General features: G+C 44.9%; 1 protein-coding gene across 1 annotated transcript; it reads right to left on the bottom strand.

Annotated features, from left to right (window-relative positions):
• Positions 1 to 4,033: 4,033 nt before the first annotated feature.
• Positions 4,034 to 24,861, bottom strand: LOC134404809 (cytochrome P450 4V2-like). Its single transcript, XM_063135719.1, has 11 exons — positions 24,645 to 24,861; positions 21,325 to 21,437; positions 17,813 to 17,898; positions 14,405 to 14,595; positions 13,483 to 13,552; positions 12,282 to 12,408; positions 10,413 to 10,604; positions 7,041 to 7,143; positions 5,371 to 5,505; positions 5,105 to 5,284; positions 4,034 to 4,294 (listed from the first exon to the last, which is right to left on the bottom strand). The coding sequence occupies exons 1-11, from the start codon at positions 24,856 to 24,858 to the stop codon at positions 4,122 to 4,124; spliced, it is 1,584 nt and encodes a 527-aa protein (XP_062991789.1). The 5' UTR covers positions 24,859 to 24,861; the 3' UTR covers positions 4,034 to 4,121.
• Positions 24,862 to 25,218: the final 357 nt, after the last annotated feature.

Here is a 25,218-nt window from a genome sequence, read left to right as displayed (position 1 = left end):
GCTGTAAATCAAAGAAAAAGGAATGTTATTAATGGATTTCGACCAAGTGGTAAACTGGACAAAACCACATACACTTTAATCTCATCTGTCAAGGGTAAGCCTGCTGATCTTAAGCTTTCAAAGCAGTCTCTTAATTCCTGCAAATGAGCTTTTATATCGCCTCCCTCTTTCAAAAGTGTATGGTAAAGCTTTCTTGTTAGACTTATTCGAGCACCTGCAGTCTCTCTGACATATACAAGTCTGAGTTTAGTCCAGATAATGTCAACAGTGTCTTCTCTGCTTATAAAAAACAACTGATCGTTCCTCATAGACAACACAATTTGAGCCTTTGCCCTCGAGTAACTCGGCTGCATTCAAATCTTCTGCCGGGGCATTTATTATAACGTCCCACAGTCCAAGATTTCTTAGGCACATTTCTATCTTAAATGACCATGACATATAATTTTCATCTGTAAGTAACTCTATAGGGACAGTGTTCCCAACATTTACTGCCATAATTTAAATTTAACAGGTTGTTTCTGGTTTACAACCCCTTCAGTGGTTTAATTTCTCTTAGGGCCTGACCGGCTATCCAGATTCAGATTCCTCAGTGCCCTTTTAAATTCAAACCACTCCTGCCAGTCCTTTTCCGTGTGATTTTCCAGACAACTGCTATCCGAAATAGCTTCTATTGTCTATTCCCAATGACTTTTCCAAAAAGACGCTCAGGGATTTAATCAACCACGGCTTAATTCTTAAGTCCTACTGCACTTGCTGAGAAAAACTCGTGCGTTATGGCTCAGCTTGGAGTACTGGGCCCATAACCTGTTGAGTTATGGCATAAAAGCTGATTAGTTATGGCACAGACTGGGATTCTGGCACATAAACTTTTTCTATTAAGTCTCTGTCTGGGCCTCCAGAGACTAGCAGAGAATGCAGCGGTTCTCAGCCAAGAGACAGCAAAGACATGAATTAAGGCAAAGATTCTTGTAGGTTAAAACAAACCTTTTTACTGGCAAATATATATAATTTAGTTATGGCAGTACAGCTACAAATACCTACAAATGGTCAGTCAATACAGCACACATCAAGTGGTAATGGGAACAAGCAGCAGATACTGAACATGCAAAACACATTTACTTTTATAGACAAAATGTACAATGATGCAACTCCTTGCAACCCTTAATTGAAGACAATCACTTAGACAATTATTCAATTATTACACTTAATGTCCAGGTGTAGAGTTGACCTTTAAGTTTCTGCTGAGTCCTCTGTTCTTCCAGATCCTCAGCAATTAACAAAGCAATGGAAAACATAACCAAGATCCATTCCAGGATCCAACGATAAGATCCCCCCATTTATTATCTAACCAAACAATATTCAAATACATCATAATAGAAATTAAAGGAAGAACATACATCCTAGCTCTAACATACGATATGGGATATATCCCAATAGGTTTGAGGATCAAAATCCCCAGTTCACAAACAAACCACTCCATAGAGATTGCACAGATCTTCACAGACCAAAGGCTCAAGAAAATTCTAGACCTTGGGGCAATTATAAAAGAACAAATTCCAAAAACCCAGAGACCTGCAAATCATTTTGAAGACAGCAGTACTGACTAGGTACAAACCAGAAAGGGCTGGGTATAATATCCTGGAATCTGGCAGGTTGGGGAAAGAAATTGGTGGATAAGGAATTTGTTAAAATGCTCCAACAATATGACAAGGTCTGCCTGCAAGAGACATGGTACTGTGAACATAACCCACCATATCTCCAGGGCTAACTTAAATTGCTTTCACCTAATCTTGGTGTAGAACAGAAGGAGATTTCTGAGAAGCAACATTATTATTATTTATTTATATAACACCATCAATTTTCATGGTGCTGTACAGAACAAAATAAAAGAGAATACAAAACACCCTGTCATATGGCGTACAAGCCAAAAGTTTCTTTCAAAATCAAGTCTTATCATTTTTTATTATTGTTTGGGCTATTTGACTTTGACCTACGGAACTACTGTTTAATGATTCTCTCCTCTATTTCCTTCTTCAGGTCAGTTCATTTGTTGTGTTTTCAGGCTAGTGGGCAAATGTTTTGTTTCTAATGTCGGATGCCAGCTAAGGTTTTTTATCAGGACAATTTACTGTTTCGTAAGGGTGTTGTCCATCGTTTAATCTTAAACTATTCAATGTTTCCCTTTTTAAAATGTTTTATGTATATTAATCGTCAGTTAGACTTGTTTTACACGTCCAACTCTGAAAGGTTATCCGGAGATGTGGACTGAGATGTCATCAATATGCGGATGATACCCAGCTCTACTTTCCCTTTTCATCAAACCCAGGTGAGGCAGTGGCTGTTCTGAACCAGTGCCTGGGCACGGTGGACTGGATGAGGGCTAACAAACTGAGACTCAATCCAGACAAGACGGAGGTACTGTTAGTGGGTGGTTCTTCTGTCCGGCGAGGTGATGTTTGCCCTGTCCTGGATGGGGTTGCACTCTCCCTAAAGGATCGAGTCCGTAGTTTGGGGGTGCTCTTGGATCCAGAACTGTCACTTGAGGCACAGGTGAACTCAGTGGCAAAGAGCACCTTTTATCAGTTTAGGTTGATATACCAACTGTGCCCTTATCTGGACAGAGATAGCCTAGCTACAGTTATCCATGCTCTGATAACCTCTCGTTTGGATTACTGCAATACATTATACGTGGGGCTGCCTTTGAAAACGGTCCGGAAGCTTCAGCTGGTACAAAATAGGGCAGCCTGTTTACTAACAGGGACTGGCCGGCGAGATCACATTACGCCAGTCCTTTTCCAGCTTCATTGGCTGCCAGTCCAAGTCCGGGCCCAATTCAAAGTGCTGGTATTGACATTTAAAGCCTTAAACGGTTTGGGGCCAGGTTATTTGAAGGAACGCCTCCTCCCATATGTACCTACCCGGACCTTAAGATCATCTACAGGGGCCCTTCTCCGTGAGCCCCTGCCAAAGGAAGTGAGGCAGGTGGCTACTAGGAGGAGGGCTTTCTCCGCTGTGGCACCCCGGTTGTAGAACGAGCTCCCCAGAGAGGTCCGCCTGGCACCTACACTGTACTGCTTTCGTCGCCAGCTGAAGACCTTTTTATTCACTCAGTATTTTAACACTTAATTTTAACTTAAATTTAAATTTTACTGTTTTAACTCTGTATTTTAATCTTATATCAACTTTGCTGTGTGGTTTTATCCTGGTTGCGCTTTTTATACTGTATTTCGTAATTGTGTTTTTAACCTGTTGGGTGTTTTATTGTGGTTTTAATTTTTGTGAACCGCCCAGAGAGCTTCGGCTATTGGGCGGTATAAAAATCTAATAAATAAATAAAATAAATAATAAACATTTTATGTTTCATTTTCAAGTCAATGTGTGTCTAATTGGCAGTTTTACTTATTCCATATGTAGCTCCTGATGAAGGACACTGTCCGAAACATGTAGAGTGAGTACATTGAAGAATTGATTTGAAAATAAAAATAAAAATTCAAAGCACAAGAGCTTTGCTCTCCACTTTTTTCTCAGTTTTTCACAGCCATGGGTCAAATTTTGCCAGATGTTGGGACAGTGAATTTTGAAAAAACTAATCAAATGGGTGCTTCAGTGGCACGAGGAGAAATGTACAACTATCTGTCACAGTAGCCTAGCTTCAGAGACTAGGGAGTAACAGAGCCAGCACTCACTACCTGCTGATCTCATTCAGCTTGCTTATGAAAGACAGGGCCGATTTCACATGTACTTTTAGGGCTTTTAATTATATCCATACAGTTAGTCATTTCTTATGTGCATAAATAAAATGTTGATTTTTTTTAAAAAAAAACCCAAATAATCTTTTTCTTACTAATATTACTCGTTTTCTTACTAATAACTTACTAATAACAAAAAATCAACCACCCTTCTAGGTTTAAGAGTAAAAATTAATAATTATAAAGTTGTTTTTGTTTGTAAAGGCAATTTTTGTGGTAGTTTTGTGTGTGTGTGTGTGTGTGTGTGTGTGTGTGTGTTTAAAAAACAGTCTGTTTAGGCAATCTGAAGTGTCCTGCTATGAAAATTTAGAATCTTTATTGAAAATGGTCCAAGTGTGCTTGGGCAGGGAATCTTCCTGTTGTTTCCTTATTTTAAGAGCTAGATGATGATCTCCTTTTCAGCTGAATCCAGATGCCATTATTAGGACGAAGAATCAGGTCTCCTACAGGATAGAGTTCTTTACGGTTCTGTGTAGTTTCAACCCAAAAGTGCCGTAGGATGATGGCAAGAACAGTCTTTTCTTCTATCTGTGCAAAGCGCTGACCTGAATATGGGTTTGAAAACAATGGTCATTACAGTTAAGAACAGCGATGATAAATGTTTATTATTCAACATGAACCAGATGACCTGGCTGACAATGAGGTCAGCTTCTCAGCTTCATTTAGGGTGCAATCCCATGCATAAATACATCCTACAAGTTCCAGCAATCAGTTTGTCCAATGTAAAATGTAACTAAACACAATTAATTTGTTCAGATGTCCTGACTCATAGGCCTGGACTGCACATAATGCTAACCCATTTACTTAACACATGCTTTGTTGCCGTACCCAAGGTCCATCTAGTAAATGATAGAACCAAATGGGGTTTGTTTTCTCGATCCCCCAGTTATTTATTTCCATCCTCCTTAGCCTTTGGTTCTGGGTTCGCACATAATGACAACCCACGGTTTAAACAACCCAGAGTTCAGAACCCAACAACAAGCTATGGGTTCCCTTTCTGGCTTCTTCATGGTTAAGAAAACCTTGTTTGTCAGTATAGCCACATTCACACATCATCACAACCCAGAATTCAAAAACCCATATCATGGGTTAGTGTTATGTGCAAAGTAGGCCATACTAGCGTCTAAACGGGTGGGGGTTCTTTTCCTCTTGTTTTGCACATGGAAGGAAGGCATCCAGCATGCCAGATGCTGTGCAAAAGAGGGACTTCTTTGCTCTGTAGAGTAGAACTGAAATGTCCAATAAGAATACATTTTTTGTGGATTTTTCAGTCTAAACCAAAAATTTATTTTTAAAGATCTTACACAGGAAAAGAACATCTAACACTATGGAGTTCAGAGGGCATATATACATACCAATACAGTTCCTAGGCCCAGCCGAGAAAGGTATGTAGGCGTATGGGTTCCGCCCAGCTAAGTTCTCAGGGAAAAAACGCTCCGGTCTAAATTCTTCAGGTTCTGGGAAGGTGTCAGGGTCTCTATGCAGTGCATAAGGGATAATGATGACATCAAGCCCTTTGCATACCTTATGTCCTCCTGCCAAAGAATGAATGTGCATGAAAGCAGCTCCTCACAAGACTAACTCCATTAGCACTAAGCTCACACCTGCTTGGACTACTCACTTATACAACAGTCCTCACTGAGAGTGCGGGCAAAATATGGAACAGAAGGGAAAAGGCGAAGAGCTTCTTTAATAACACATTCCAGATACCGTAGCTTCTTCAATTCATCCAATGTGACGTGATGGTCAGCGTCTCCTGATCCAAGCAAAAGAGGCAGTGAGAGAAACATACGCTATTCATAACCGCTAAAACATTCATCCTAAACTTGACGTTGTGATAGCTATTTTAAACAGCGGTGAAGACGTTTTGGGTCTGAGCCAGTGACTGTCTTCCTAAGCCAGAGTTTATTGATAAGGCAATGCTCTGGCCAATCAGCACTGCAATGCCCTCTTTCTAGTAGGGGTGTGCATGGACCCCCCGCTCTGCCCTGCGGGCCGATCCGAAAATTTCGGATCGGCCCGCTCCGCGCCGCTCCGCCCATACTCCGCTCCTCTTCGCCACGGAGCTCTGGCTCCGAATCGGAGCTCTGCAGTGGAGGGGAGTGGCACCAGGTAAGGCCAGGAGAGGAGGGCGGGGGGGGGGGGGGTTTACCGGGCCCTGCTGCCATCATCGCACGGGTGGCAACGGCGGCAGAGCCCGGTAAGGGACCAAGGGGGAGGGGCCCTTACCTCTGTCCGTCCGCGGTCCCTCGGCTTCTTCAATTGAGCCCGCGGTTCAACCAGGAGGGCAAGTGCGGCCCAGACTTCGTGGCTGAACAGCAGGCTCAATTGAAGAAGCCGAGGGACCGCGAACGGATGCCGGTAAGGGAGAGGAGGGGGGGTTTACCGGGCCCTGCCGCTGTTGCCGCATGGGCGACAGAGACAGAGACAGTGGCAGGGCCCGGTAAACCCCACTTACCTTTCTGGCGGAGCTCTGGATCGAGGCGAAGGATTCGCCTTCACCTCGATCCTCTTCGCCACGCTCCGCCGGCCCCCCAATCCTCTTCGCCTTCGCCTTAAGGGCAGGCGAAGCCCCCTGCTCCGCTCCTGCTTCTCCGGTTCGAGGAGAAGCGGAGCACATCCCTACTTTCTAGTGGCAGACAACATTGAAGCTGCAAAGATTACAGCATGAAGAGCATAAATGTTACCAGCTGCTATGGCAAGGCTACTACAGCACAGGATCCTAGGATCATCCATGCAGTCATAGCCCCATTAGGCAGCCAATTTAACAGCAAAAAAGGTTTTGGCTTGTTTTTAAGTAGAAAATTGAGTGCGCAGTCCTGCTACAGTTGCCCCCACTGAGAGAGCTAAGCCAGTGGGAGGAACATTGCTGGGGAAAGGGCCAAGATGCCTATGGATCACTAATCATTTTTGTAAAATGTACGCTGTGAGTTTTTGAGGACGATGCAAAGCCAGTATAAGGGTTTCCTGCTAATATTTACGAACACACACACACACACACACACACACACACACACACACACACATATATATATATATATATATATATATATATATATGGTGTGAGCAATTACAGATGTTTACAGATGTAAGATGTTGCCTTACAGATGCTTTGGCTTACAGGTCCCATCAGCCCTTGACACCATAGCCAATGATGAGGAATGATGGGCGTTGCAGACCAAAATATCTGGAGGGCCACATGTTGCCTATCGTAAACTTACGTGGAAATACATGTGCGTGTCATACTGTACCCAGTTGATGCTCACATGTCCAAGGGAAAGGGAAACTTACCCAAAATTTCATCCAATTCATTGTGAACTTTTCTTTGGACTTCTGGATAACGTGCAAGTAAATAAATAGTCCAGGTCATGGCAGCAGCGGTAGTATCATGACCCTAGAGGAAGAGTTTTCAAAGCCAAGCTTTTAATAACAAACATGGTGCTCAACCGTTACAGGGCCTGAAAAGTATTTCAAATCCATTGACACTACCACCAATTTTTGTTAGAGCTAATACACAATTCTCAGGCACCAGCCCTGCCCTGCACCATCACGCCCATATCTGAAGGGGCCTTGAGAGAATAAGTAATACACATATCTGAGACTGCAGATTTGCTTCTAGAGCATGAGTGCAGAACATCAGGCCAGGTCAAATACGGCCTGCTTGGGCCTACCCCCACCTCCTTCCTCATAACAACCAAGAGTTTGGCGATTTCCACCCCATTCTATAAGGTCAAAAAGCTTCATCTAAGGGTTAGTTACTGGCAGTAACTACTTTAAGAAAAAAAATTATTTTATTTATTATTGCATTTATATCCTGCCTTTTCCCCTCCAAGGAACCCAAGGTGGTGTGCATAATCCTCTTCCTCTCCATTTTATCCTCACAACAACAACCCTCTGAGGTACGTTGGGCTGACAGTCTGTGACTGGCCCAAAGTCACCCAGTGGTTTTCCATGGCTGAGCGGGGACTAGAACCAGGAACTCCCGACTCCCAGTCCAACACTGTAGCCACTACACCACACCATGCTGGGAAAATAATGTAAGTAGTATTACCACTGGATACTGCCCAATGCATTGAGCAGGGGGTTGGACTCGATGGCCTTGTAGATCCCTTCCAACTCTGCTATTCTATAATTCTATGTCAAAGGGAAACTTGTTTATTTAAGGTCAATGTCTGTTTTTGTTTGTATTTTATGCTTTTTATGGTTTTAAATTAAGGGCCACACACACATTACACAAACACATTTATGTGTGTGTGGACATGTGTGCATATTTACATATAGTGTACTATTTCATTCTTCTCAATAAAGGGAGATGAGGAAACATCAGGGTTGCCTTTGCTTCCTTCCCCTCTCCAGTTCCCTCAGGGGTAAAGTGTTGCTATATTGTCCCTGTAGTAGGGATGTGGAGAATCTTGAAATCAACAAGATTATGTTTTCTCCCATGTCAATTCCCCTTCTCAGACATGCTTTAAATTGTAAGTTGATTGTTGCTGAGCTTCAGAAATTCTGATTTCTTTCACAAATGCCTCAGTACCCACCAGAGGGCAACAAACCCCACCATTGCTATGTTAATTCTTTTACAGTACAATCTTATGCAGGCCTAGTCAGAAGTCAGCCCTATGCAGTTCAATGGGACATATTCCCAGATAAATGTGCATAGGATTGTCCCTCAAAAAGCCCTTTTCAGTTATTCTTTGAGGGGATAGAGTCATGTTGAGTTATAGTCACTGAACTGCCAGATCATCAGCAAGCTAACGCAAACCAACACTAGATCCACGTCTATTTTAAATCCACATTTTTTAAAAAATGAAGTGAGATGTGTACATCAAAAGGTCTTTCCTTCGCCTCCACTGCTGCTTGTGATCACCCCAGGGAGAGATTTCATCTCTCTGATGAATGTAATGTGCTAAGGGTTAAAAGATGGCTTCTCTGCCAAAGGGTAGCTACAAGTGGCTACATGGCAGATTTGCATTCATTAATGGTGGACATCATATCGTAGCAGAAAAAGTGAAAAACTTTCGACCAATAGAGCATCGAATGTAACCTATGACTCATTGAGATTGCGCACCTTAACTTGAAAATTGAATGTAACTTAATTTGCTAATCCAGAACTGACCAATTGAAGGGTTAGAAAGAGACTAACACCCTCTTGTAGTCAGGGCCTATATATACTGTGAGATTCCTTTGTTCTGGGCGCCTCCATTTTATAGAACCGGAGGGCGCCCCCATACTGCAGCATCAGAAGTAGATAGATTAAGTGTATTCTCCAGCCTTGTGTGTTTGATTAGCTATTAACACGCTGGGGAAGCGGGCCTTTAAATCCCTTGTTAAGGGACAACAATTGTGCAGAACATTGGAGGCCTAGATTGGTCGGGTCCTGTAAGCGCAAGATTACCGTCTAATGCAGGAGCAGCGAACCAGTGTCAGCCCAGGGATCCAATTCCATTTCAAAGGAGCTCTCGCGGGGGTGGGGATGGGGCATATTCCAATGGTGGGTGGGCTCAAGGGCAAAGGGGCAAAAGTTTAGAGCCAAAAATACCAGAAGAGGCATTTCAACCTTTTAGAATGGGGGGAGGGGGAACTGCGCAAAAGCCAGGAAGTGGGTGGTGGGGAGGAAAGGGGACAGAGGGAGGGGAAAGGGGGCCCTGGTCCTGGTCCTGAGGTTCCCCACCTCTAGTCTAAGAGCAGTCTCAGATATATATGTACCCTATCAGAGCATGGAGCTTTTACACCTATTGTGCCAGACCGCAAACGCATGTTCGAGCCTGCGTTCACAGCCATTTCTAATAAAATACTTAAATGAAGATGCTTCTCAGTTCTGAGTTACATTTAAGAGTATTATTGCGTCTCCCTGTCTTGTTTTGGGGCCAGAAAGAGAACAGCATTTTGGTGCGCCAGTCAGGGCAGGGAGCGATTCTTCCATTATGATCTTGACGTTACACATTAGATTTGGCCTAAGTTTGAATCTGTTTGCTGGGCCCCATCCTTCCGGTCTAACCTACGTTCCAGAATTGTCATTAAGAATACAATTAGTGCTAACTTCAGGGAAATAAGGCAAGATACAAAAGAATGCATAGGAGTGCATTCAAGACATAGTTATGGCCATGTTGGCTATGGTCTCTGTGTATTTGCTTAGTGTTGTAAAAGCTTAAACAGTTTTTTTTTTTAAAAAAAACCACGCCAGAATATAATGACAAAGTCATATACCATTCTGTCAGGTGTTGCTGTCCCAAGTCATGTAAGGCTTTATAGATTAAAACCACCTTGAACCGGCCTCAGAAGCACACAAGCAGCCAATGCAAGTGGGCCAGAATTAGTCTTAAATGCTCAGATATAATGACCCTGTCAAATCAGTATTATCATCTCCATGCTGCAGGGGTGGAGAACTTCAGGGCTGTAGGCCAAATCTGCCCTACTGGGATCCCAATCCGGCCTCCAGGCGGCTGCGCCCTTTTCCCAAGGCCACAGCCCCTTTCCTCCAACTGTTTCCAAGTTTTGGTTCACTTTTCCCGCATTTGAAGAGGTTGAAATGCTTCTACAGAGGCTTAATTACAGGCAATAAAAGCTTTAAGCTAAAACACGCTGGTAAATAAGCTTTGGCCCTGTCCACCACTGGAATGAGCCACTACGGTACACCATCACCCTGTACTATGCATGTTGTACCTCAAACATGAACGTATCCACTTCCTCTCGAATGTCCAGGTAGCTTAACTTCTTCCCCGCTTCATCAGTGGCGTTCAGAAGCAGATCAAGAAAAGCCCTCCTTTTCTTGTCCCTCCTTTGCTCACCATTGCCGACAGCTTCGCTTTTGTGCTGCTCCTGGTTTTTGAGTTCTTGAGCTTTTTCTGCGATCACCTTAAATATTGGAAAACAATGCACCGTTGTCACATCTGTTGTGCTCTGTGCAGTGCCACGTAAAAGGATGCGCTAGATCTCACCTGGCACCTACGTTGCGCTCTTTCCAGGGCCACGAGAAAACCTTTTTCTTTTCCCAGGTGTTTTAGTTTTTTAGCTCTGTTGTTTTAAAATCCATTCTTCTATTTCAAACGTCTGCACTGCAGCTGTTTTATTTTGGCTTGTTCTTTTATTTTATGGTTTTAAGCTTTTGCATTTTATTTTGTATTTTGTGAGGCAGTTAGTGGTTTTAATTGTTGAAAACCACCCAGAGAGCTTTGACTACTGGGGCGGTATTGAAATGTAATCAATCCATAAAAACTTTAGCCTGGACCTAGTGCGGTGTGCATTGTGCTGGCAAACAGAGAAGAGAAATAAGCACTGGCACTAAAGAGGTCTATGCTGTACAATCCTGTGTACGTTTACCTGGGCACTTACACCTGGGTAAACATGCTTAGGATGGAGAAAACAAAGCCATACGCCCAACATACTTGCTTTGTCTGTAGTTTGGTTCGTGCAAGAGAAGTGCATGATGGGATTGGAATAATGTATGTGTCTGAAAGTGCTGTGTTGCTGAAACTGCTATATCAGCAAGGAAATGATTAATTGAAATTCTTAAGTCTAAAGGTCTCTTGACCTAGGAAAAGACAAATAGTCAAAGGTTAATAAGAGAAACTGACCTTCCAGGTCAAGCGGACCTTACCTAAAGAATTAGTAGCCACCTCTTGTAAAAACGAAATGAAAAAGTCATTTTGATCAGTTTTGTTCCTGTGAGAATTTGCTGATTACTAGTTGATTTAAGTATAAATACTTGTCTTTTAGAAGGTAAGTTGTAAGTCCTTCAACTGCAGGACTTGCCACGCAGCTGCATTATGCTCAATAAAACAGAGTTGCCTTCCAACCAAAGTTGGGTTTTTTAGAAGCTTTGACAGGATCAAAATCAGGCTATAAGTCATTTAATTTCTCTGTAAAAGCCATGAGAAAGAAAACACACTGTACGAAACTGGATATCCAGTGGGATAAATCTAGCAAGTCCTCTTTGTCCTGTCCGCCAAAGAATGTACAGAGGACAAGTCCTCATGGATGTACCTACTTCAAGCTAGTTGAGCCCTTACTTCCACCATAGATTCAGAGGAAGCCATTCGCTGGAGTTCAGTTTTGAGAAACTAGACAGCTACTTCAGGAATTGACCCTAAAATATTTGTCAATAAGAGGGAAGAATAGGCATGAAACTTCTATAGAACTATTCAACCTTGAAGGTACCTCAGGTCTCCAATATGAGGAGACACTTCTGGTGGTTTGGGAGAAAATCAGAGCCAGTGATGCATAGTGGCTAAAGTGTTGGACCGGCAAGGGTTTAAATCCTGACTCAGCCATGAAACTCTGTAAGTAGCCTGAAGGTTGAGTCACTTTTTCCTCAAAGTAGCCTACTTCGCAGGTCTGTTGTGAGGATAAAATGGGAAACCCCACAGGTGCCACCTTTAGCATAGTATGAGATCCAAATGTGACGGATGAAAGGATGGAATGATATAAGTGCCAGATAATGAGGCCCGGGAGAACCACGACTATATCTTGGTGGAAACAGTTTGACATTGGCGCCTGTGCACTGATAAGTAAAAGGAAAATGCTGCAGCTTACTTGATCAGTGAAGCTGTGAAGTATTTTCAGACTCCTGGAATGTTCTCTTCCTTCTTGGAACAGAAGGTAAATAAGGTCATTCCAAAGCCACGGTGACTTCTGTCTGTGATGAACCAAGTCACTCATCCTAGGGCAACAAGTAACAGCGCTATTCGTCTTTCAATGAAAATTTCTTGCTACTGGTAGGTCTAGTCACACCTCTAATCTTGTGGAAATGGTGGTTTTATCGCCGCCATCTGAGTAAAAGACTTTTTTACACTAAATTAAGAGCTGCCCCTTTTACACAAAATGGCAGCTCGCTAAGAGGATGGGCGCCGTGCAGCACTCACTGAGTGCTCGCCAGACTGTGCAGTGGCTTGCACAGCAAGCAGGCGACACGAGTCCAGCAGGCCCAGCAGACTCAACCCATTTATCAGACTCCACCCATGTATCGGATGCCTGCAACATCCTTAGCTACTAAGCTGAGGAAAACAGAGCATCCTCCAGCCCATTCAACACACCTGGAGGGCACCAGGTTGGGGAAGGCTGCACTATGAAGAGAGCCTCCGGTGTGAACGAGCTTCTGCGTACGCACCCAACACACATAGGGTTGCATCCAATGTTACCCTAAATTGGATTACCACTGGATAATCCAATTGAGACCCAAGGAGTCTCAAGTTCACACAATCTGCCTCCAAGCATCAGTGCTGGGGACAGAAATCCTACAAACCAATTGTCTGTGTGTGTTCATCATGCAGGCAGCCAAGTTCTTACTGAAGGCTATTTGGGCAGAGGGGGAAGGGCCTTTTCTCCAAAGAGCCATTGCTGATCTAAGCTCTACTGCAGGTGTGAGGAACCTCAGGACCGGGGGCCAAATCCATCCCTCCTGGAGTGCCAATCTGGCTCAATATGTGGGGTTCCCCAGAAAGCTCCACCCCTTCCCATGGCCCCACCCCTTCCTGCCAACCACCAATTGCTCGGTGGTTTCCCAGCTTTTCTGCATCCCAAAAGGTTGCAATAGGCAGTAAGAGCTTTAAGCTAACATTTTCGGCATTTTGGGGTGTTTTATTGTGTTTGGGGCTCCACCCCCTTTGCCTTTAGCCCTGCCCACCATAGCAACGTGGGCTCCAAAAGGTGCTCTGAGATTGAATTTGGCCCTCGGGCTGGAAGAGGTTCCCCACCTCTGCTCTACCGGAATAGATCATCACACCCTGACACGTACCTATAAACCGCTTGGACATACTCGGAATCCTTATCGTTTTGAGCACCAATGTTCTTGCCCATCGCAGTTTCTAGAAACAGAAGAGAAAGAGAGAGAAGTCGGTAAAAAACGCTTCACCTACAAACCGACAATGGGCAGCAATAGAAACGCAAGGAACTGCCTTGTACTGAGTTAGTAAAAGACAGTTCCTTACGTCCATCTAACTCAGTATTGTCAACACTGAGTGGCAGCGGCTGTCCAGGGTTTCAGACTGAAGTCTATCTCAGACCTAGCTGGAGATGTCGGGATTGAACCTGGGACCTTCCGCATGCAAAGGATGTGCTCTACTGCTGACCTATATTGGTCAATTTGTAGTAGAGTTCTTCTGTTACTAATGTCGCACCATCACTGTAGCCACTAGCCCTATTCGGGAGTTTTGACTGCAACGTCACAGGGACGACTATAACCTTGTTCAGCCAAATCCGCTTAGAATCCCCTTTTGCGTCTTCCAGCTCAACGCAGGAAGGTGAAGGGAGAAAAGGCAGTGTGCACGGACCTGCAGACACACCATACATAGAATTTAAGAATACCTGAATAGGGCTACTCCCTTCCAGCCATCCCATGCCCCTTTCTCCCCAGTATGTGTATCTGGATCTTGCCTGGATACATCTGACTCCTTTCCCCCTCTCAGATTAGATTTTAAATCCATATTCTATGCCATGGATGAATGAACTAGCATTTAACTGAAACAGCAAGCTATAAAAATAATTTTAAATTGGGATGTACCCAATGTAGGGCAGGTAGCTATATTGTTATTAGAGAAACCATTATTTTGCCCATTCATCACAATCAATTTTAGTCTCCCAATATAAGAAGTGGAATTTTGAGACCTCAAGCACTGTGACAATTGTACAGCAACCACTGGGCAACCATCAGGACTTACCACAGATGATGTCAAGGGCACAGAGCGTGATGTCTAAAAAGCAATCAAATGGCTCTTTGTCCACATGTTTTTCAAGTTTCTGAACAAGGATATGGGCTTGTTCATTCATCACGTCAAGGAAATCGTCTAAGATGGTGAAATGGAAGGTTGGAGTTAACATTTTTCTTCTAGACCGCCATTTGTCTCCAGTGCTGCAAAACAAAGACTTAAGGATAATCTCTCTCTACACAAGCAAATCCTATACAAAGCACAGTAAATATATTAAGGGTGCAAGCCTATGCATTGATTGGACAGTAAAAAATCCTAAAACACCCAACATTCCCAAGCCAGCCATGCTAGCTGAGAAATGCTGGAATAATAGGACTTTTTTCTGCCTAAACATGCATAGGATTGCGTCCTAAGGGCTCCATCCTATGTGGATACCAAACCCCTCCAAACTCAGAGGCTGCTGATCATCCAATGCAGGGCAGGGGGACAGTGGAGGCGATCTTCACCTCTGCATTCCAGCTGCACTACATTTCTGCTAGATGGGCAATTTTTCCCATCTAGCAGCAGTGCCTTCGGGTGCCTGGAACACCTGTTTTGGAAAGCACACCTCCTGCCAAACATCCATTTCAGAGAGTTTCAACCTGCCAGTTCTCAGTTATGAACATTTTTAGACATCATAAAATGACCCCAAATTATCTACCCCTTCAGTAAGCATGTGGATGTCCTGGGCTAGTTTTGTGCTCTTTAATACCTTCCCAGTTGGGTTTTCAATCTTTATTCCCCTTTAGAAACACTATGGGGCAGAGGCTGAACAAGTGGAGGAGGGAGCAGGATCACACCCACTGCTCTGCCCCCAAAACCACAGAATGTCAGAAGGGTGTAAACGGGCAGAGTCCCAATCTGAATCAGGATCATGACACTCCAGGTTTTATGTTTTCCCCATCCATTTTCCCCTGAAAAATGTCATGGTTCCAGATGTCATGCCACCACTGGAGTCTTCTTCAGAGGAGGAACCAGAACCATCAGAGCCAGTTGGCCCCTCAGAAGATCCTGGCACTTGCCAAGATGACCCGGGACCCTCAGGGGTGAGGCCTTTGGATCTGCTTTGAAGGCAGAGAAAGGCGCTGGGCCACCACATAGCCCTCGAGAATGCCTGCACCTTAAAGTACATGAGAGGATGGTTGCCAGGCGAAGGAGTGCTTCCCTACTGAGAAGGAATGCTCATGAGTTGGGCCTTCCTCATGAGGAGGATGTCCAACACACCTCTGATGAGAAGCCGCTGTGCTACTGACCCTTGGACTGTTTCTTGACCCGGCTTCTCTACCAAGTAATGGACCTGATGGATTTACTGTGCTCGGCCTTCTGTTTGTTACTCTGACCATGCCTGCTGTTGCCTGATCCTCATCGACTGACTACCTGTGTTCTGGCTGCTGCCTGGTCACTCTTGCCTTAGGCTAATCCTCACTAGACGGAACCCTGTCTGTTGAACCACTTGCTTGCCAAGCTGACTATTCTATTGCCTAGCTCTGTTTGTGCTTGCAAAGAGCCAGGATTCGGTCTAGAGCAGTACAAAAAAAAGAAAGATAAAAAAGCCCAGGGAAAGCCTATGTGAAAATGTGTGTTTTCAGGAGGCATTTCAAAGATGTTACATTTTCTGTCTCCTGAACTGCACATGGGAGGATTTTTCCACTAGTGCTGTGCCAAAAATTCCTCCCATATTTTTTTTTCGACCATGCTCAACCAGTTTGATACAAAAGAAATTGCTTTCAGAAAGAATTTGAAAGGAGAAGAAATTTTGAAGAAATTCCTATGGATTAGGTTCGGGGTTCTTGTGCTTAGCTTATTTAGGAGGTGGTCAAGGTGAGCATCCTGTCTTTTATTGTACAACCATCTCTGTGGCAGCCCGTAGCCTCCCTGGCTTCCCACATTTTAATGAAGGCCCAGGAGAAGACATCATGAGGGAATTCCTTCCATGGGTCTTTTTCAGTTTAGGAAGTGCAGGCTTCAGAGATGTGTAATAGAAAGAAAACGCACATGCAGCACCCTTTGTCACCTCACAGTGATTCGATAAGCTCAAAAACACCACCAAAGAAGGAATGCCATATGTACCTGCCAAAAGAAGTGAGGCAGGTGGCTGCCAGGAGGAGGGCCTTCTCTGCTGTGACACTCTGGCTGTGGAATGAGGAGGGCCTTCTCTGCTGTGGCACTCTGGCTGTGGAATGAGGAGGGCCTTCTCTGCTGTGGCACTCTGGCTGTGGAATGAGCCCCCTAGAGAGGTTCACCTGGCACCTATGTTATACTCTTTTCGACACCAGGTGAAGACCTTGTTATTCTCCCAGTATTTTAACAGTTTATCCTCTTAGTCTTTTAACTTTGTTGTTTTAAATCTGTATTTTAAATCTGTATAAAACTCTGCGTTGCTGCTCAGATTTATCCTGGTTGTGCTTTTATATTGTACTTTTATATTGTGTTTTTATACCATTGTTTGTTTTATACTTTGAACTGTACTTCATGGTTTTAATTTCTGTAAACCGTCCGAGAGCTTCGGCAATTGAGCAGTACAGAAATGCAATAAGTAAATAAATGAAATTCAAAATAAATTATAAAATGCCCTGAGAATGATGCAGAAAACCGGAAGCCTCAACACATTTGATGGTAGTGCCATTTGTGGTGCAAGTGGAGAACACCAAAAACCCTTAGGACAAAAAAAGAAGCTGTGCCAGAACCCCGGCCGACAGTGAGCCCCACCTGTGAGAAACTCTTAGAGAATTTCTTCTCCCCTTGGAGAAATGCGGCAAAATTGTCCCCCTAATTTCTCTGCCCACCAATAGTCGGGGGAATTTTGAGAAGCCAATTGTGCACAGCTCTACTTTCCACAGGGTTGATGCCACTGCAGAGAGCACCAGACAGTCCAACTAGACCAGGGCAGAATCTACATTACTGGTTTATAACAGGAGTGACAACGGCTGGGGTCCAAGACACACTCCATATACAGTTTTCAAAACGTTTTCAAAGTGTCATATCCTGCTTAGTGGAGATCTGGCCCAGCTTTTCGCAGCCTAGTGCTCTCTGGCTGTTTTGGACATCAACTCCCAGCAGCCACAGCCAGCATAGCCAATGGTCAGAAATTCTGGGAGTTATAGTCCAAAGCATCCAGAGTGTGAGGGAGATTGAATAATAATAACAACAACAACAACAACAACAACAACAACATTTCTTAACCGCCTCTCCATTTTGATTGAGGCGGGGAACAACAGCAAGTATAAAATACATAAAATACTGATTAAAAACATAGTATACATTGCTAAAACTTCAAAAAAAACATCCTAACAGCATCCTAAAATTCCACTAGATAGGCCTGCTGGAGGCACAGGTAAAGTGCAAACCACCCACCCACCTTCTAGCTACATTTTGCTTTACCTTGTTAGAAGTCCTGTGCCAAGCCAGGGGTGAAGAAACTTGTAGGGAAAGGACTTCTCAATATGCTTGGAGCTATTCAAAACAACCTGCCGGGAGATGAGAACAAAACTAAGATCTCTCTAAAAGGGAGAATTAGCCATTTCTGTGCTTATCTGTTCAGCCCTGCCTTAAAAGCCAACTATCCAAAGAAATTCTATTTGACTAGCTATTAGCAGGCTTAGCAATGAATACTCCAAAGTGGCATTCAAAGTATCTAGCAGCTCCTTTACTTTTTCTTCAGATTCCCCATAGGCAGGGCTTCAATGCTCTTCACCAAGTCAAGCCAAATTCTGACCACATAAAAGGAATTCTGCAATCTGTATAACTTATGCAAATCAAATTCATTCTGCATAAGTTACTCTGTGGGGGTGATTTATTTTTTTTACAAGTTTATGTAATTTATTCTCCCCATGGCCCCATCATCATGAGCAATCTTTTCCAGCGAAGCCCTGCTCAGAGGAGCCAATCTTGTAATACCAGCACATGGGCTGAAAGCCGGGAGGAGGGTGACGCCCACCGATCCCATCTCTGGATCTCCATACGTTGATCCAAATCTCTGAACGGAAGCTTTTGCACACGGTGGGCTCCCCCTGCGCAATCCACATTTTGCCATAGCTTCATTTGAAGAGTGCACATCTCTCAAGCAGAATGGAGCCTGCGTGTGCACAGCTCATACACAAGTAGGCTCTCGTTCAGAAGACACAAGCAATTAGTGAAGGACAACAAGACAGGACCAGCAGCTGCAATCTAGCTCTTCCCTTCCTCCATCCATGCCGTGGTATCCCCATGGGCATCACATGAAGATGGCTCAACTCATCGGCCTTCTTAGAATTATCCACACGTGTTCAGACTTTATGTCAACAACCATAAAGACTTGAAGGTTGCTTTTCAGAAGACACGGCAGCAGAAGGGGAAGCAGCTGAGGTTTGTAAGGAAGCAGAAAACTCTGCACTCCGTTCCACATTTGACCACCATACTTTGTTCCTGCAGCAAAGTTGCATCACGCTCCAAGAGTGAGGCTGCCCTCCACAGAGCGAGGCATTTTCAACTGCTCCTGCTACCAGCAGAATCGCTTTCCAGCCGCCTGCCAGCTGTTTCTTTCACTGTGCCAGTGCTGGCCCACCCATTTATACAGGCAGTTTGTAAAGGTAATAGCCTGTGCTACTAGCTTCTCTTTCATTTCTTAAAAGGGCACTGATCTCCAGCCTGCATGGAGGCCATTTCATCTTCCCTGGAAAACCTACTGCATTAGTGTGGGATTAAGAAACAAGCTGTTGTTAACTTGTCTTAAAGGAAAGACACTCGGCATATGCTCAGAAGTATCCATCTTTATTATTACCTGCCAAAGGCTGGAACTCAGATTGTGGGGCTGAACCTGGAATCATGTGGGACAAAGTAGTCACAACTCTTCCTTTCCATTTCAATCCCAGGTGTTGCTCTCCGCTTCCCTCACCTGCTGTGGCAAGCAGGTCACCCGATGAGCCTCACAGAAGAGGGGACGGATGGGGGGAGCAAATGCAGCTCCTGGGCCCCATTGCATGATTTAAAGCTCTGTGTCTAGGGTAAGAAGCTCCCTGTCTGTCCTGGTTTCTTTAATCTAGCAAGTCCCTGTCATTTTGCTTCTTTCAGCTGGATACAGTCATTTGCAAGAAAACAGTTGCTCATGTCAAAATCCTGCAAACACACACACACACAAAAACACCCCTTTCCCTGTTGTCGTTTTTTTTCAGACAAACAGCAGATTTCATGGGAACTGCACCTCAATAACATAAGATTTTATTGTTAGAGGTTGTTGTTGTTTCTAGGAAGAAACACTGGCTGCTGTCACTTCTCTGTTGTTGCTCAGTTACTTCCTGTTTGAAAACAGGAAGTAAACAAGGAGCATGAAGCTCATTCAGTTGGGCATTGTAATCACGCTGCTTCTCCCACACACAGCAGCACCCGGGCTTTTTCTGGTTTCTCTTGCAGAGCAAGGAAGGCCAGAAGGTGCGGAAGGGGCGAGAGAGAGGCAGACGACGTCATGTGAAGGGACTCCAGGAAATCCGTAAGCGCTCAGGAACGAGCGTGCAATAAAACGCTTGTCGGATGGAGCTCTAGGATATACAGAGCAAGATATATTTACAGCTCCACCAACCACCAGAATGATCTTCTTACCATCTCAACATCCTTTCCTCCCCCGCCCTCTCTCTCTACACAGCGATCTAAGCCAGGGATGGGCAGAAGAGAGAGTACATTGATGGTGCTATATAAATAAATAAATAAATAAATAAATAAATAAATAAATAAATAAATAAATAATAATAATAATCTCCAGATGTTTTGGATTTCAACTTCCATTGGAGCTATTTGCCAATACAACCAATGGTCAGGAATGCTGGGAACTGAAGTCCAAAACATCTAGAGATCTACCTTCCCCTCACCCCTGATTTAAGCCATGTATGTGCCAAATCTTCTCCTTATTTTGCAAAGTTCTTTCACAGCATAATGATAATTGAGATCAACCTAGAACAGCCCTACAAAACTTGGCAAATAGAGCCCAAGAGGCACATATAGTGCTCCCCTTAGTGGCTCCTGGTTTTGTTGCCTGACTGAAACTGCAAAAGGGAGGCGGCAGGTTGTAAAGCACCTGATGGACCAAAATACATGGCTGTTAGGCTACATTCAGAGCGTCATCAGATGCAGGAAAGGGAAGGGCTTTGCCTCCTGCTGTCCCACAATAGTGATAAACAACTTCCTCTTTCTTTGCATGGGGAAGAAAGAGGAAGCAGCATTCAGTGGGCCTTTCTATCACGCTGCTTTTCCTGCACACAGTAGGAAACAGTGGCAAGTTTCGCTTCAATAATAATAATAAAGGATTTAGCAGGTCTTATTTTGCTGTGGAAAAAAGATCAGAAGAAACAGAAGATGCGAAGGAGGTGGACAGCATTGTCAAAAGGATCTTATTTAGTTATTTCAGGGGTCACATAATGTGCAGGACAGCCAGTTTTTCAATGGTCTTCACAGTTTGAAATGACAGCTAACTAAATTCTCAGCTTTTTTTTTTAGAAAAAAGATCTGTTATTCATCCAAACAGTGTGGAAGATGTTCAGTTCATTTGAATTAGGTGGATGGAGGCAATATTTACACAAGGTTATAGTGACACAGGAATATGCTTGTTTGTTACAAACATATGATGCCCATCATCCAAATAGTTTCATGGCCCGCTTTAGAAATCACAATGGTTGCAATGTTGAAGGGTTCACACAGTTTTATGATTTTTCTGTATTCTTTTTATTTATTTATTACATTTTTATACCACCCAATAGCCAAAGCTCTCTTTTCATAACTAAGGCTATAATCTCAAGCTGGGAGCAATCACCATTAAGCACAGTTGTTTCCAAGCAAGCATGCATAGGACTGGGATCTTAAGTGCTTCAACAACAGGCCTAGAATCAGTCTGGACATCCAGTAAAAGCTAAGACAGAGAGACTCACCTCCACACTTTCTGCATGATATAAGATCAGGAAAGGAAGTGGTCCTATCCAGAGCTTTAGCAGTGATATATTCCGGAACGCCTCAGTGCCAAGTATCAACTGCTCAAAGTAATCTGGAAAACATGCAACGTACGCTGGGCAAAGCACTTATATTAATTCTTATGAAAATGCATATCTAGAGGGTACCAGGTGGCGAAGGTTGCTCTAAGCAAAGATCTCTAAGGAACCCAACAGCCACAGAAGAGGAAGAAAGATCCTTGTTCCCAATCCAGATTGCAGTTTCAGTAGATACAATCTTCAGCAGATAATAAGGGCATGTTTTAATTTCAATCCCCAATTTCAGAAAAGTTTAATTGTTAACTCCGCCCTGTTTAGAGACAAAGTGCCTTTTAAGTGGCTTCCTCAAAGCTCTCACTTGACTCAAGCCATCTAGTGCCAATGCCTTCCACACCTACAGAGATTTCAAAGCCTATAAATACAACAGCAATCATTTTACTCTGGACCACAGATACACAAGATCACACTGCTACAGTCTATGCTAATTTCGAAGATCACCCCCATTGCATAATCACAGTTGCACTACAATTAATCCACAAATTGATCAGTAGGATGAAGAAAGACCCTTTCAAATGCAATGTGGGATACAATAAGGTGGTTAAAAGGCAGAAACTATATTTTAAAAAAAAGTTTCAACGTGAAGCCATAAATTTGCTCTAAAAGCAGAGCTAGGGAAGGACCCTATAGCCACACCACAATTATCATGGTTCTGAATACAAGGAACGGAATAGCTTTCCCCAACCTGGTGCCATTCAAATGTTTTGGACTTCAACTGCCAGTACAGCCAATAATCAGGACCGCTGGCAATCAAAGTCCAAAACATCTGGAAGCCGCCATTCTTCAAAAGTCCGGGTTAAAGTGCATTCTGATCCAATTATTCTTACTGAAAATAAATAAGAAAAGAATTGCCCAACACTCTTAGGCAAGAGGTGGTGCTGAAACCCAGATGGACTCTCAGCTCAGCCTTGCTCTTGCTAAGCAGATGGTTCTTTTTCTGCCTCTCTTGGGAAACGTGGCTACGCATTAGGGGTGTGATCCGCTCCGATTAGGAGCGTAGAAGCAGTAGCGGATTGGCCTGCTCCGCCTTACCCAGAGGCGGAGTAGGAGCGGACCGCGGACCCCTAGAAGCAAGGCGAAGAGAAGCGACCATTTTTCGGAGCTCCTAGTTTAGGCGGAGTGCTCCGGTCGCCATCTTGAAAACATTTCGCCATAGGATTGCATTGCGGCAAATAATCGCGGATAACTACGTTCTTTTTGAAGCTATCGTTCTGGAAATTCTTGTGCTCAGAGAGTCATGGATGGGGGTCATTTTGAGACCACTCTCACCTCTCTGCGTCGTGTGGGTCGCATGCTATATTTTTTTGAAAATCGGGTCAACCGTGCGGCTCAAACGGCGTTTTCGGCTTTTCGCCCATAGGATTGCATTGCGGGAAATACTCGGGCATAACTGGGTTGGTTTTTAAGCTATCGTTCTGAAAATTCTTGTGCACAGAGAGTCGTGGATGGGGGTCATTTTGAGACTACTCTCAACTTTCTGCGTCGTGCGGGTCGCGCGCTAGAAGTTTTTAAAAAATCAGCGGGAAAAATACCTTTTTCAAAGGGCTGAGGGGCAGAGTCAGCTCCCGGTCATGATCACATGATCCCAAAGTTAGAGGAGGGGATAGGCAAAACGGGTAACTTGGGATTCTGGGAAACTTCTCTTTCTTCATCTGAACGGGCTTTTTTAAAACAGTAGTGTTTTTTAAAACAGTAGCCCCACCAAATGCACAAACACAACCTGAAATCATATACTAAGCCAAGAATAAGAGATAGAAACACAGCACTGCTCCCCACCCTAACTTTGGGGAACAACTGAAAAGATGTGGTGCAAGGGGATGAGCTCCCCTAGGGCATCTCATCGTGGACGTGCCCCCACTCTCTCCTGCACTGGAAGGCCATTAGAGCCTTCCAAAGAGAGTAAAATGGTGGAGCAATGCCTATTATGAGTCGAAGTGAGCGTTTACTTCTTAGTGGTGGAGCGATGCCTGTTATGAGTTGAAGTGAGCGTTTACTTCTTAATCTCAGAGCTGTTGGTGGCTGTCTTGAGTTGAACTGGCAGCTGCTTCCCCCTCCCCCGGGCACGTCCCCCTATTGCTGGTAAAAGACAGATATAGCCTTTTTTTAAAAATTCTTCTTGCTGTTTATTGAGCAACACTGCTGCTTTTAATTCCACCCCTCCTTTGTTTATTTATTGATTTATTCCATTTTATATGCATTACTGGCTTATCCTTGGCTCACTTCCTTATGCCCCCAGAAATGCCAGCTGCATGCCTGCCTGCCTTCCCTCCCTCCTCCCCTGCCCACCTCGCAGGGATGTTGTGTGTGTGTGGCTTTGACTCAGGGGAGAAGTCCTTCCTGCGCTCACTTGGAGTTTTGGAAGTTCCAAATTTTGCAGGTTTAAGCCCCGCCAAAAAACAGGGGATGATGGGACTGCCTTGAGTCTCGGCGTGCGTATGTATCCCTGGATAAGATGTCATGGTGGTGAGTTTGATGGTTTTTTTTAACGTGCAAAATTGACGGAGCTATGGAAAGGGGTGTTGGATTTTCATAAATTCCCCAAAAATCAGGGGATGATGGGACTGCCTTGAGTCTCGGCGTGCGTATGTATCCCTGGATAAGCTTTCATGGTGGCGTGTTTGAGGTTTCTAACGTGCAAATTGATGGAGCTATGGAAAGGGGTGTGAATGGGGTGCCCGATTTTCAAAAATTCCCCAAAAATCAGGGGATGATGGGATTGCTTTGAAACTTGGCGTGCATGTGTATACCCCCATGAGGTGTCATGGTGCCAAACGTGAGGTTTCTAACTTGAACAGAAAAAAAGTTGTATAATTTTTTAGCTTTCAATGCAAGCCTATGGGGGGGGGGAAACGGAGCTCCGATCCGGATCCGGAGCTCGGAGCGGAAGTAGGCGGAGCGGGGGCGGGGTGGATGGCGGATCTGCAAGGAGTGGGGGTCCGTGCACACCCCTACTACGCATTTGTTTTTTGTGACACTGCCTTTTAACCCACAGAAGAACAGTCCGTTCAGTAACGGGCACGCTGTCCGGAGGGCTCTTTGGAAACTTTTGGAGTTTCCCCTCCGTCCCTGGCTCCTCCCGCCAGCTAACGCCGCGGAGGCTGCCAGGGGCGAGGGGTTGGGGACGCCTGCAAGCAGCACGGAGCCGGCTGAGGAGCCAGGGGAGTTTGGCCGGGGGCGGGGGGAGCGCGGCGCCTGACCGCCTTTACCTGCCCCGTTGCGCTCGAAGAGCGGGACGTTGCCCAGCAGCGGGTAGCAGGGACTGATGCCCGGGACGAGCTTCAGCGCCTGCCATCGCCTGTAGTAGGTGCGCAGCCAGCGGAAGGCGAAGGCGGCCAGCGGCGCCACCAGCAACACGGCCGCTGCAGCCCCCCAGGAGGGGGCCTGGCCGCCGCCCCCCGTGATCCAAAGCCCCATCATCATCAGCAGCAGCAGCCGAACGCCCAATGGCTTCCCCCGGCTCTGGGCGCGGGTTTGTTTTGCCTGCCTGCCGCGGGAGAGGGCGGAGCCCAGGGGGCAGAACCGAGGAAGGGGAGAAGGGCACGGAGCCGAGGAGGAGGAAGGGCGCGGGCGCGGCGCAACAGCCGAGGCCCAAAGGTTTCCCGTGCAATCTCAGGCGGGCCACCTCGGAAGCTGGCTCCGTTCAGTCCAAAGGACCCCCCTCTCCGTCATTTGAGGACAGGGTTGCAGCCTACAATGAGTGCATCTTTACTCAGAAGTAAGGCCCGCTGGGCGGAAGGGGCCTTACTCCCAGGGAAGCATCGGTAGAAGGCGCAACCCTAT

The sequence above is a fragment of the Elgaria multicarinata genome, chromosome 10, assembly GCF_023053635.1.
Source record: "Elgaria multicarinata webbii isolate HBS135686 ecotype San Diego chromosome 10, rElgMul1.1.pri, whole genome shotgun sequence".
Classification (NCBI taxonomy): Eukaryota; Metazoa; Chordata; class Lepidosauria; order Squamata; family Anguidae; genus Elgaria; species Elgaria multicarinata.
This window is presented reverse-complemented; position numbering and strand designations above follow the sequence as displayed.

Excerpts from the sequence above, each read along its gene's own strand:
- LOC134404809 (XM_063135719.1), bottom strand. The coding sequence starts at position 24,858 with ATGATGATGGGGCTTTGGATCACGGGGGGCGGCGGCCAGGCCCCCTCC. Across the intron at positions 14,596-17,812 it reads GGCACAGGACTTCTAACAAG|CACTGGAGACAAATGGCGGT; the intron begins GTAAAGCAAAAT and ends TTTGTTTTGCAG. Across the intron at positions 5,285-5,370 it reads CAGTGAGGACTGTTGTATAA|GAGGACATAAGGTATGCAAA; the intron begins GTGAGTAGTCCA and ends ATTCTTTGGCAG.